Genomic DNA, 12,575 nt, shown 5'->3' with positions numbered 1-12,575 from the left:
AAAACTTAGAGCTACTGTAAAAAGAAAAGTTAATGAATGAGCAAGTCTTACACACATATCCATTCAGCAGACAAGTCAGTAATCAATCTCAAATTTAGTCTACTACTTTAGCAAAATACTAGCATCATATGATGAAACCCAGAACTAGAAAAAAAACAAGTGAGCTGGTTCCATGCTTTCCAAACACAACCTTCTCATCAAAACAACATGGGAACAAATAATCAAGACATTATTGTAACTAAAAAAAGAATCATAGCCCAAATTCATTTCTGGTTCATGCCCATTCCTGTAACAGACCAGTGGAGGTCAGTAATACAAGGCTCTATACAAAGCTGTAAAGCTAAAGCATTTTTCTCCAAAAAACCTTCAATTCATCAAAAGTTCAACCACAGCCAATAGGAATCTTCCACATGATAGGAGACTCATGATTCAATTAAAGGGTTGAGGCTGTCACCAGGACAACAGCCAGGATGATTTGATGTGGGTTAGTAAGAAATATGATAGTACCAATCCTTTCATTGCAGATAAGGGTATAAAGATGTAAAGCTTTGGCTGTGCTAGTTATAAATAAGCAAGATGAAGACAAACTATGAACAAACCACCAAGAAAGAAAAAAAGAGAGAACCCCCTACCCAATCACATCGACCACTCCGTGGAGCTCAGAGTCAAGCAGCAAGACAAAGGAAATGGGCTCCCACAGTCTATCGCTGGCTATGATCCTCACCTGCTGCAGACCGTGCTTATCCAATGTGTATCTCAACAGCTTTGAAAAAAAAAGGAAAGCAAAGAACAGAGAGAAGGGAGAAATAAAAAAAAAAATGTTTTCCAAATTGTTAAAAATTTATGTTGGGAAAGGCAGCATCTTCTTCAGCACTATTTGAACATATTTCGAAACAAATAATGTTCCAACTCTTATTTCTACTCAAACAACTGTTACATAAAACAAAATGTAATAGATTGTCAAGTACAAAGTGCCTTCAAAGAAGGACATCTTCTTCCTCTACCATGCCAAACACTAAAGTACATGACAAAAGGAAAAATGAAAAACATTTAGTTCTTTTTTTCTTACACACACAAATCTGCAGATAAAGTTAAAGACAAAGCATACCACTTTTCATACAAGATACTCTATTTGCAGATCAGCTAGTTAGATGTTACAATACTGAAGGTCAGGCTACAAGGACCACATACAGGGCAAGGACAACTGAATTATAACTTAAAAACCTTGTAAAAGCACAATAAACATTTAATTAAGCAAAGGAGTTTATTCCCCCTATTCTCCCTGCTAATAAACTATTTCGGTTTAACAGTGAAGCAATGCAGATGAAATCAGCTCTTCCTAAACACAACCAACATGAGAAACGAGAAAAACACCAGACATGTACACACCTTATTACTCAACTGTGTTTTATTTCAAGTTTTAAAATTGCAACCACTGTATACTTCCCTAGAGACATTTTAAAGCCTTGAAAGTCAACTAAACAAATATAAAATGTCACGCAAGACCAAGCCTAACGATGCAGTTTCTTGAAGTCCAGAGGTCCCCTAAACAGTATTTGCTGTACTTGTAAATTCAGTAACCTAAAAAAATCAAGATTTCCTGCCCCAAAGTCTTAAGAACTTTGTCTGAACACAATGTTAGTATTACTTCTGTATTGCATTTTCCTCATACATCTTGCATTAGAATAAGGCAGTATTTGGTTTGCAGACAACGTATATACAAAGGCTAAAGTATTTAGCAATTAGGGGAGGTTCCTAATGACCAGAGAAAAACAGTTTTAATGGTTGTCTTCCAGAAGGAGGACACAAGAAACTACAGGCCCATCAATCTAGCCTCAGTCCCCAGGAAGGAGCAAGTCTTTCTGGAAGCCATTTCCAAGCACATGGACAGAAGAATGACTGGGAAGAGCAGCATGAATTTAGCAAAGGCCAATCATGCCTGACAAACACGATTTCTTTCTATGACAAGCTGACTACCTGAGCAGGCAAGCTGAAATCAGTGGAATACATGCTATAAAAGCCACAGAAATAGCACCCATCAAAATATCACAGGAAGACAGTAGTGAACATGGTCTTGCAAACATAATAAGGAAGCATAATATAACACTGTTTAAAACTTGAGCTAACTATAGTACAATTATTTTTTTTCCATTTTCAAGCACTTTATAAATACTGGGTAAGTGATTTAGTAGCAGATAAAGGCTTTTTTCTTTTCTTCTTCTAACAAAATGCCTGTTTTCAAAGGCAAGTGCTGCAGCTCATTATGAGATGATGGCAAGCAATAAGTTCAAGACGAACACTCCTTCAACCAATGAAACTGAAACACACTGAATGATAATAGCTGGATAGCCTTTGTTCTAATGAGAAAATATGAACTCCTCTATCTTTCAAATCACAAGCCAGCAGACAGCAAATTCAGAGGGGGGAAAAACAGACATAGAAGCTTTACCTTAAATCTACCTTAGACATGCTTCAGATTGCAAACAGTATTTTAGGGAGGGATAGAGCTCCATGGGGAGCAATGGTATCAAGGTAAAAATTACCTGATGTGAAAAAGAAAGGAAAGGAAAAAAGAAAATTAAAGGAAGCACAAAGAAATGGAAAGGTCAGTTACTTTTTGTGGATGGATGCCAAAGCAATCACTTCAATTGTATTGTTTTATTTAAAAATTATCAAGATAAATTTAATCCCAGATTTCCATTCCAAAATAGAACTACTAAGGAAAACTCAGAGTGTTATACTGGAGAACGTATGGGAAAGGATTTCTGAGAAATGAATTTAAGACTATTTATGAAAACAGATTGACTAGCAGATTTTGCAACAACTAGACACAGTTATCTCAAAGACATACAGATAGAGTGTACTTTCAGCAGTTTTCTGAACTCATGCATTTGAAGGATAGACACCTAAATACTATTATCTTTTTCTAGGTCAGGAGGAACTCCGGTAGTTGGTTCCTTAAAGTCAGCATTGGCTGAGAAACATGGTGTTCTTATTTTGTACTAACCTTAGTTTCTTGATAGATAACAACACTACTGCACAGGAAATATTCTCCTAACTCTTCATTTTTTTTGTGATCAGCAGGGGTGGGGGTGTTGGGGAAAAATCTATATGACATTCAAGAAAGCCCTCTGACAAAAAGAACCTTCATCTTGTAGAACATCTAAACACATGTCCGTGGTCCTAAAGGCTACAAACAAAACCAGGTACTCCTAGCCTTGATTCTGTCAAGCTCTTAGAGAAATAAGAAGCATACACACTCAGTGCATTCATTCTGGAAGTTTCACTGGCATGGAAATCATAACTAAAACATTTCCTAATGCACTACAATGTGCTGAGGTGCAAGTCTTGCCTAACCTAAGTCACAAGTTTTAAAACCAAATTAGTTACTCAATGATGGCATTGTAATATTTTTCAGGCAGCCACTTCAAGGTGATCAGTGTTTAAGCTCAACAGATATACAAGCAGTTTCTTTATAAAAACCCTGCTTAACTGACTTGCTATAACATTTGAACCATGCATTAGTTTAAACAATTACGAGCATATCGCACCCTCTTACGTATAGATGAGGATAAATGGTACACTAGGGACCACAAGCGTGTTCTTATCACAGTAAGGTTAACAACAGAGGCAAGCAAATTAACAAACGTAATACAAGTGAACAATTTATGCACGTATAGACCACGTTCCCCGTGGAAATGACATAATTTTTGAAAACCTATTTGTACTTTTGAGAAACAGGGAATGTACTTTGTGTAACAGGGAATGCTGCAATCGTGGAAAGTCCCAGAGTGCTAAGTTCCGATGTGAAAGTTCAAGTTCACCTGAAATTAAAACTGACTGCAGACCAAGAATTCAGTCCTAAAGTTTTTTTGTGAAGATGCATGTGCAGATTAGCTAAAAGTCTCCTGTCATTCGCTAGTGCTAAGATAAGCAGCCTAAAATACAGCTCCTAACTGAACACTGGAAAGAAATGATGGAAGAGTGGTAAGGTTACTGTACACATGCACTAAACTGAAACAACAGAGGAAGACTGGAAAGAGTAATCAGTCACCACAGTACATGATGACAATAAAACTGGGAATGCCTAGGAAGCATGAAATAAGAATATATGACTTCTCAAAATGGAGATGAAGACTTACAGAAATGAAGCAATAAGCAATGTGTAAAACTTCTCCCTTCTCCCACACTTACCCGACTACCTCAACAGCATCATTAAGATAGGGATCAACTACCATCTCCTTTGAAACGTTCCAATCTCCATCTGCAGCGATGATGCCAATGTTCCTTAGACCCAGTCTGTCCAAAGATTGTCGAAGTACCTTAGTAACAGATAACACAACTTAAAGTACAGCCTTCATCAACCAGGCAACATGAAAATTTAAGACTGAAAACAATTTAAGAACTGTAGGAGGAATCAGTGGAAGCATTTGTCTTCAGACCCAGATGAATAAGGAAAGTTGTCACATCTCAAAGGAGAGCCATAATGACAACTAAGACAAAGTTAATGATAAGTATTAACACTGAAGGGACATTCAGATAGCCATTACACAAAAACGGGCTTCTCATCACTTGTATGCACATGGGGTGTCAAAAGTAATCAGTGTACTTCACTCAGACACTCTCAACATACTGACTCCATCCATTGCATGCACGTAATTCATTACATGTGAGTAATGGATTTATTATAAAGTCAGTCACGTTAAGTTGATCTAAAAGTGATGACTGGCTGGAATGTGGAAGGGGACATATCTCCACAAGTGATCAGATGTGAAAGTTACCCTGATCCCAAAAAAAGTCTATTGAGAAAACTGGGATCGAATTTTTAAGATAGAAAAGACCTTGTGACCATGCAGTTCTGTACAAGAGCAGGAATCTTTGCCGAACATCCGTTCTTTTCAAGTGCAGCATTCTTTTTACAGGTTATTTTACTGAACAAAAATGTCCTTGATGTTGTAAGTGTCTGATATCTAAGTTTACCCACTGCTTGGCTCTCATATCACACTAATTTTCAGGAAGGTAATGCATGAAACTGGAATTCCATATTTACAACAAAACTGAGGGCAGTCAACTTTGAATTCAAACATGCCAGCAGAACAGAATCCTTATTCTGCCTTTCCAGCTTCTCATTACTATTTCCCTGTAAAATGTGATAAGCCTCTCACATCTGCCTGTGGAACTTCATCAACGAAATATACACAGGCAAAATATACCCAGGTCTAACAGCTAAGAATGAACCTGGCTTATATGGTATTATACAAGCATGGTTTATCTGAACACTCAAAAAAACTTTCAAAAAGTATTTTCAGCAGCTTCCATGTACATTTGCATCTGAAAAAAAAGACATCAGTCCACAGTCTAAAATCCCTTTTTCAATCTTGGATATAAAGGAATGATATAGTATGTGCTGTATGTATACATGCATGCATAAGAGACCTTTCCAACAATTTGAAGATCATTAGGCATGAATCCTTAAATAATTTCTTGCAATAGTCGTCCAGCAACGTGAAGGAGAATAGGGAACATTTATATTTTAATGTGTAGACACAATGCAAAGTCCAAGCATTGGTGACAATGAAAGCCTAGATCTAAAGGACAAACCTTATTAAGAAGAAAAGTAGCAATGAAGTTCTGTTCAGCTCCTTGAAGCATGAAGTTTACCAGAAGAAAAATTCACGATGGCAGAAATACTAACAGTAAGGTCCCTGCAATTTAAAGCTTCCTAGCTAGCTAGACATTCAGGAAAACCGCTGAAACATAGAGATCATTCAGAACAACAACATGACTAGAAAGGTTGCAGAACTTCCATGTTGAAAGATAAGAACCAAGGACGCAGAACTGTAGACACTCAAAATGCACTCCATAATAACATATGCAGAACGGTTCCCTCACAACCAGTATTCATGTTTATATACAGATAATCCTTAAATTATAGGGTTATTTTAAGATGACAGTATTTAAAAATCTACTTGGAAGAATAAGATCTTCTTGAATAAGAGTTTATAAGAAAAAGAATCATAATTTCTTTTTTCATTTTTTCTACTTAATAAGAAACATGACTAGCACCTTAGTGGATTAAGTAACTAAAGTAACTTCTTACAAGTAAAAATTTAACAAGATAACTAAGACCTTACCTATGTCAGGTATTTGTCAGACATTACAGAAAATGGTTGGTGTGCAACAGCCCACTTCAGCAAATAGACCTTTTTCAAAATGGCAGACCACAAATAGAACTATCATGCTGATGAGAGAAGAAACACTATGCAAGACTGCAAAGTGTAAGGGAATGAATGGTAAAACAGGTGTTTAATAAAAAGCCTTATATTAATTAACATACAGCGGAGGGAAGGCTGCACTTTTCAGCAAATATTTCGGCGAGTTTAAGACCAAATTTTAAACTAAACATTTAGCTCTAGAAGCCAAAAGCCTAGTCCCAATTCAACAGCACTAAAAAAGCTAGTAAGTAGAATGCCACACCTATACTCGATGGTTTGTTCTCCACATTCATTCTCCCCACCTTAGGAAGCCAAGACAAGCAGATGAGAAAGCCTCCAGGTGACCTGACATAGGACTGAGCAAAACAGAACACTTCTATTTCTTACAAGACACACAGAAAGCCAGAAAACCAGTTTTTAAAAAGAGAGCCAATTAGTGAAATTAGGGAAATGAGTATTTTATTTATAATAAGATCTGCCTTCTCTCTGATGACTCTTTTTACAAAGGGTTCAGTCTCATAGGCATTCCAAGCAATATAACCTCTAGTCAGCAAAGAAATAACACTTGCAGTTCAAAAAATCAAAAAGAAAGTTTCTCACTATTTATCTTCCATCTTACTTGCATTGTTTTATTCCAACCTGCAAAGAAGCGTTTTCAGTTCTGTTTAGTTTTGTTTCTATAACACACATACTGAACAACTGGAGATTTCTTCTTGAAGTCCCACCCCCACACACACACATCTCCCCTTCCTACCCTACCAGCATAACTTACCAATGATTTGGATTATCCTTTAGGAGACTACTAGTAACCGTAGTGATTTCTCCATTAGCCTATACCTGATTACTGAATCACTATTCTTTTAGAAAAAGAAAAGCCTGGAATCCACATTACCTGAGGCTAAATATAACAGAAAACTCCTGGTTCCTGAGGGGTTTTTGTAACAGAGAGTGCACCGTATGAACTTGCTTCCTAGCTTTAAAAAAAAAGTTAGGCTATGGTTTGTGCTGAGCACACATTGGCATGGGATATTTTAAGAGGATTCTAAGCACACCTACTGAACAAGTTTAGACACGGATTTAAGCAGCTTCACTAGCAAAATCTGAAGCATCTATACATCCACCAGAGTTTTGTTACTTAACATGCCCAAAGAAACAAGATATCTTGACAGAGATGCCAAGATATCCTGCTGTGTCACACTTCAGTGTATTTGTGTTTTCTTTGGAAGGGATTTTGTAAGTCACTCGAAAATTCTAGTGCCAAACCTCTGTGTCCAAAAAGAACTAACGGCCTCGCAGCCTACAAAAGCGAGAGTCAAGAAAATACCTTTAATGACATTAGTTGTGGAGTATAGTTAACAGAATTTGGTCTAAGATGTGATAAGACTTGGAAACTAAGTTACCAAGAAACCCATAAAGCTGGATATAAGGTATTCCTGTTTCTTTGTACAAGGTATATTGTCAGCACAGAGCTTTCTGCCAGTGCTTCCTGCCCTCCCTCAGTCAAAGCACTGCACAAATCATAGGAAACAGCTATAAGGGTATTCACCTAATTCTACATTCTAGGAAATATAATTTTAAAAAGAAACATTTATAGCATAGTATTCTTAGTTTTCAGGAGTGGGCAGAATACACCAGCCTCACGAAAGATACTTTTTTTACTCTTAATGCAATGTCAAGTTTTACTGTTGTACACCATTTCCTGTATCATTCTACTAAAACTAATCATTGAAAAAAATAACTACAGAAGTTGCCAAGGACAAATGATGTGACTAACTTCATCCAGTGTACACAAACTGTAAGAACTGAAACTTTTCTAATAGCCACTAATCAACTAATTTTAAGCAGATGGGATACAATGCCTGCTGAGCTCTGAAAAAAAAAAAAGTCAGCAGTTTTTCACACACTCAATTTAACTCCTATTTAATTATAAGAAGAGGTAATGCTACTGCTTCTTAAGCCTCAAAGCAGCAACAAGGAAATGAACAAAGCAGAAGCTTGTACTTAAGATTCCACTGCAACATAATGTAACAAATAGAAGTGAGTTTTCAAAGAAGGGCAGGGAGGCAGCAGGGGCAGACAGCAGGAGATATTAGAGACACGTCAAGGTTGGTTATGTGAAATACTGTGTTCCCCAAACTTTTAGAACAGGAAGTACTGAATTTTGCACCACTAAAAACAGAGCCTTTATTATGTTTTCCATAAAACAAAAGCCTGGAGTTTTATTGCAAAAATTTAAGGGTATTATATCCACTGGAATTTTGCTACAGAATTTTAACTATTTCTAGATCTTGGACTTATAACTATATCTAGGCCAGTATAAAGATGATGAATTTGTACAATTTCAGTAGCATCAACTGGAGCTTCCATTAAAATGTAGAGGTCCATTAAAATGTAGAGGTCCTAAACATTTAACATACACTGACACACTTAAAGTTCAAAATCACAGTTTCAGACACACACACAAAAAAAGATCTAGAGATCTGATCCTGTTTGCATTCCGTACCTGCAACTACAAGAAACAGAGTTCAGTAAGTGAAGTAGATGGAGGATTAAGGTCCCTTTTCTAGGCAAATTCAGAAAAGCTAATTGTTTACATATGATAACAAAGACAAACATTTCACTTTCGAGAAATAAGAAAAAATACATACCTTAATATATTTGCTACTAAATGCCCTTTCATTCCATATCTATAAAGGAAAAGCAAAAAGCCACTTAGAAAAAAAATCAGGATATGTCAATGCATAATGAAAGAATTTATTTACGTGTATATAAGATTATACAATTCATTACTGAACTCCATTGTTTCAGTTTGCTAGAGCAAAGTGCTCTGGTTGCTTTTGTTATCAGCTCTTCAGGGGAAAATTCTGTGGGCAAGTTCAAGGTAGCTGCTTGATTATCTGTCTCTAAGGTCTACTGATTGCCTTCTTGCTGGAAAGAACCCTAGAGCTGCTTGAGCTCTACAATGGTAGAAGTGTTACACATGACATTACTACTAATGGGTCTACAGTTTGTTAGAAATCATTGTGAAACACATCGTGGCTTCAAGGTTTGGTCCTAATGAATGGACCCTGTTGCCATACACGGACATAGGAGAGCTAGAATAAGTTACAGTTGCCTACAGTTTCAGGGTGTTACTCAATTACACTTACAGTTTATGGATTAAATCCATACTTGAATACAAGAAACATCCAGCATAGTTTAATAAAAACATACATAAAATGGTCTCATTTCTGTTGTTCTGGATTTTCCATCTTTTATGGAAAGTTTAATGCTGGTCTTCCTTTCTACCAAATACCCTGGCCAATAAAATGCATAGTCAGAAATCCTTCTTTTTTTCTAACCACAACATGAACACTGTGACTCATATTCACCAGTAAAGGTGAAAGTATTCCCCTGTAGGTGTAGATTACCCAACCACATACAAGCAGACAGTTTCTTGCAGGTGGGATGTGTCCATTTGATTTTGGTATTTCTAGATCTTTCCATAATGCTAATAAACGACTTCAGAAATGAGCCAAGCAAAAAGTTACTTACTGAAAGGCTCGTTTCATCATAAAGGAAATCATGATATATAACATGCTATAAACCAAACAGCAGTAGAGGCTAACAATGTAGAATCAGAAGTGCATTAAAAGGGTTTCACAGTTTCTGAGCCTTCACAGAAACTTCTTTCCTGTATTTCAGATTATACCCACAAAGAAATCAGACAATACGCAATGTCACCACATTTCCCAAAGAAGCAGAAATTCCCTTTTCTTAGAAATACAGAATTCAGAAGGCCAATCACTGTGAAGTAACAACATAGAAGCCAGATATTACTCAAATACATAAAGTGCAGAATTCATCTTCTACTCTAAGAGCACAGCAAGGAGAAAGTTTAATAGCAAGTGTTCTCCCTATCCCCTGAGTTGAATTGCTGAAGCATCACTGTGTTACCCAAAGGGCAAGACTGACACAGCTGGAATAAGTCAGCAACATCAAGGGGGATGCATTCCAGAAGAGATATACATCATATATACCTTTCCACATCACAGCAGAAAGGTCAGACTTCCTTTGAGGGATAGGAACCATAGTGTCGGAAGTTTTGCTCTGGACTGCAGACATGATTTTCTGCTTTTGTGCAGATAAACAATTCTCATATCAAAGCACTTGGAAGTCCAAAATAAGTGTTTCAGTAAGTATAGGACTGATTTTAGAGGAATCCTAGCCACACAGTTTCTTAATTGGAAGAAAAAATAACAAGTTGAATCGGAGTCAAATAATGAACTTGAGAAGTGTTTTTCCAGATTGTCTGCTTCTCTCTCATCTCCAAATTATGACATTTCTCAGACATTTGTTCACTACTTCAATATTTTGCAGTGTAACACAATACATTAGTTACAATGTACTGTAACACATGCACCTTTATCTACTATAAATAACGCAGGTAAAAATGGAAGAAGTTGTAGAGGATTGCCTTTCTGCAAAACAACGACCATGATTTATGCCAAGTAGTCATGTTAGCCGACTTTCACAAACTCTCTCTTAACTAATGCTTTCTGATAGCTGGTAACTGCTGAAACCCAAGCAGAACAAGCAAGGCAGAAAATTACAAGCCCAAGACTCAAACAGATGTCAGAATTCTCAAATTCTCTGGTAACTTTGTTCTAGAGTTGGGAAGACGGGAGACTAGCCGTTTTACACTGGTTCTGCTTTAATGGCCATTATTGCAGAAAGACTGTAAACTAACATAACTTCTGCTTTTCCCTTTGCAACAGAAAATAACAAAACTGTAATTAAAAAAACAACTTCTCTTCACGTTCCCCTCCTCCAGTACTCAACAAGGAGAGACAAGACCAAGATGTTAGGAATGAAGATGGATAAAATATACAGGAAATTTTCCTTTACTGACCCCGATATAATCAATGTCCAAATCATGATACAGTTTAGCTCCTAATATCCAAGAAACAATATAGTAAGCAGTGACATCTGGATAGTCATAGGGCCAGTTTTCACCCTTCCCTATCCATCCTGGAAATGTCCAAGGTAATCCTGGAAAGAGAGAAGAAAAACAAACGAATAAGATCGGTTGTTCTACATTACTCAGTAAGCTTCAATAGCAAGCTATAATTTGTTCTACCCAAAATGAAGGAGAAGATATGCACTTCAAATTCATGTAGCTCCAGTGAAGACAATAAAACACAACTTAGTTAACTGCAGAGAATGCTCTACTAGAAATTGTGATCAAAAATATTAATAGTTGCGTTTTTTTTTTAAAGCTAGAAAACCTTCAATACTAGAGAAGAACTGACTACATGTAATTCTTCAGTTGTGTGGTACTAGCTCGAACAGGTTTAAAATTCCAAAGATTTTAGGATAAAGATTTACAAAGTTATAGACAAAGGATCAATACTGAACACCAAAAATTGTTAGTGTCCTGAATATGAATTTCAGAAGTGATGATCTGGTCATAATAGCAGAAGAAAGATTAGGATCATGAAAAAGCATTTCTGAGTCTCAGCTGTTTACTGGACCTTGTAGTAAATAAGAACAACAAATTAACCTAAGCAGATTCTGCTAAGTTTTCAACTGATTTTGTATAAGACACCATAAGCTATTTCAAAGGCAAACCCTCCTTCCTTTGTTGAAAGCTTGATCTGAGGGAAGAGAGAGGTTATTAATAATTACAATTAGTCATAGATGGTAAGCTTACTGCTTGTCACAGTGCCTAACAAACCTGACTAGCAAATCCTACACCAAGTCATGCCTTGTGGCTGGATATGGAAGACCCTGATGTCTGGAAAAGGGAGTATTAGATACTTTTTAACTGATACATTTCTTACCTTGTTTCATGTGAAATACATTTTGTAAAGTGTTTCAATTAAAATCTACAGTTCAACATTTCTACAGTCACAGCACACACACAACCCACAATCAAAACAGGGAGACACGAAAGTCCTGTCACAACTAAGCTACATACATAAGACAAATCAGAAGACAAGAACCACTACAGTGGGAAGGGGGTGATTGGTCTGTAATAAGAACATATAATTGACTTTAGCGCATATAAGATTTACAGATTTATACTTCCTGTAAGTTTACTTTATCCCTCCCAATTTTTTACTCTATTATTCAGAAATTCATCTCATGATAAATCATTTACGTTCATTACTGTTACACAGTCTAAGCATTAATGTTACTTCACAAAAGCAAGTGATCCTATGTTGCTTGTTACATACATTCTTGTGCTATTGTAACAAAGTAAAACATAGTAAGTTTAAGTGAAGCATCAAGGCAAGCTTACTAAATATTAGACATTCTACTTTGTCTACTGCACATCAAAACATCAGCCCATTAAAATTGATATGCTAATTAAAGGTC

The 12,575-nt window shown here is 36.5% G+C and overlaps 1 protein-coding gene across 1 annotated transcript in view; it reads right to left on the bottom strand.

Moving 5' to 3' along the window:
* GALC (galactosylceramidase) overlaps positions 1 to 12,575 on the bottom strand; it is a 34,977-nt gene that overhangs the window by 16,633 nt on the left and 5,769 nt on the right. Inside the window, exons 5-7 of the mRNA XM_009884631.1 lie at positions 11,107 to 11,246; positions 8,864 to 8,902; positions 4,195 to 4,322 (exon numbers count right to left, since the gene is read on the bottom strand). Coding sequence (XP_009882933.1) covers positions 4,195 to 4,322; positions 8,864 to 8,902; positions 11,107 to 11,246 — 307 coding nt within the window. The remainder of the gene's footprint in view (positions 1 to 4,194; positions 4,323 to 8,863; positions 8,903 to 11,106; positions 11,247 to 12,575) is intronic.

The sequence above is a fragment of the Charadrius vociferus genome, unplaced genomic scaffold (genome assembly GCF_000708025.1).
Source record: "Charadrius vociferus isolate BGI_N301 unplaced genomic scaffold, ASM70802v2 scaffold300, whole genome shotgun sequence".
Classification (NCBI taxonomy): Eukaryota; Metazoa; Chordata; class Aves; order Charadriiformes; family Charadriidae; genus Charadrius; species Charadrius vociferus.
The sequence above is the reverse complement of the archived record's forward strand: the minus strand, read 5'-3'. Positions and strand labels throughout refer to the sequence as shown.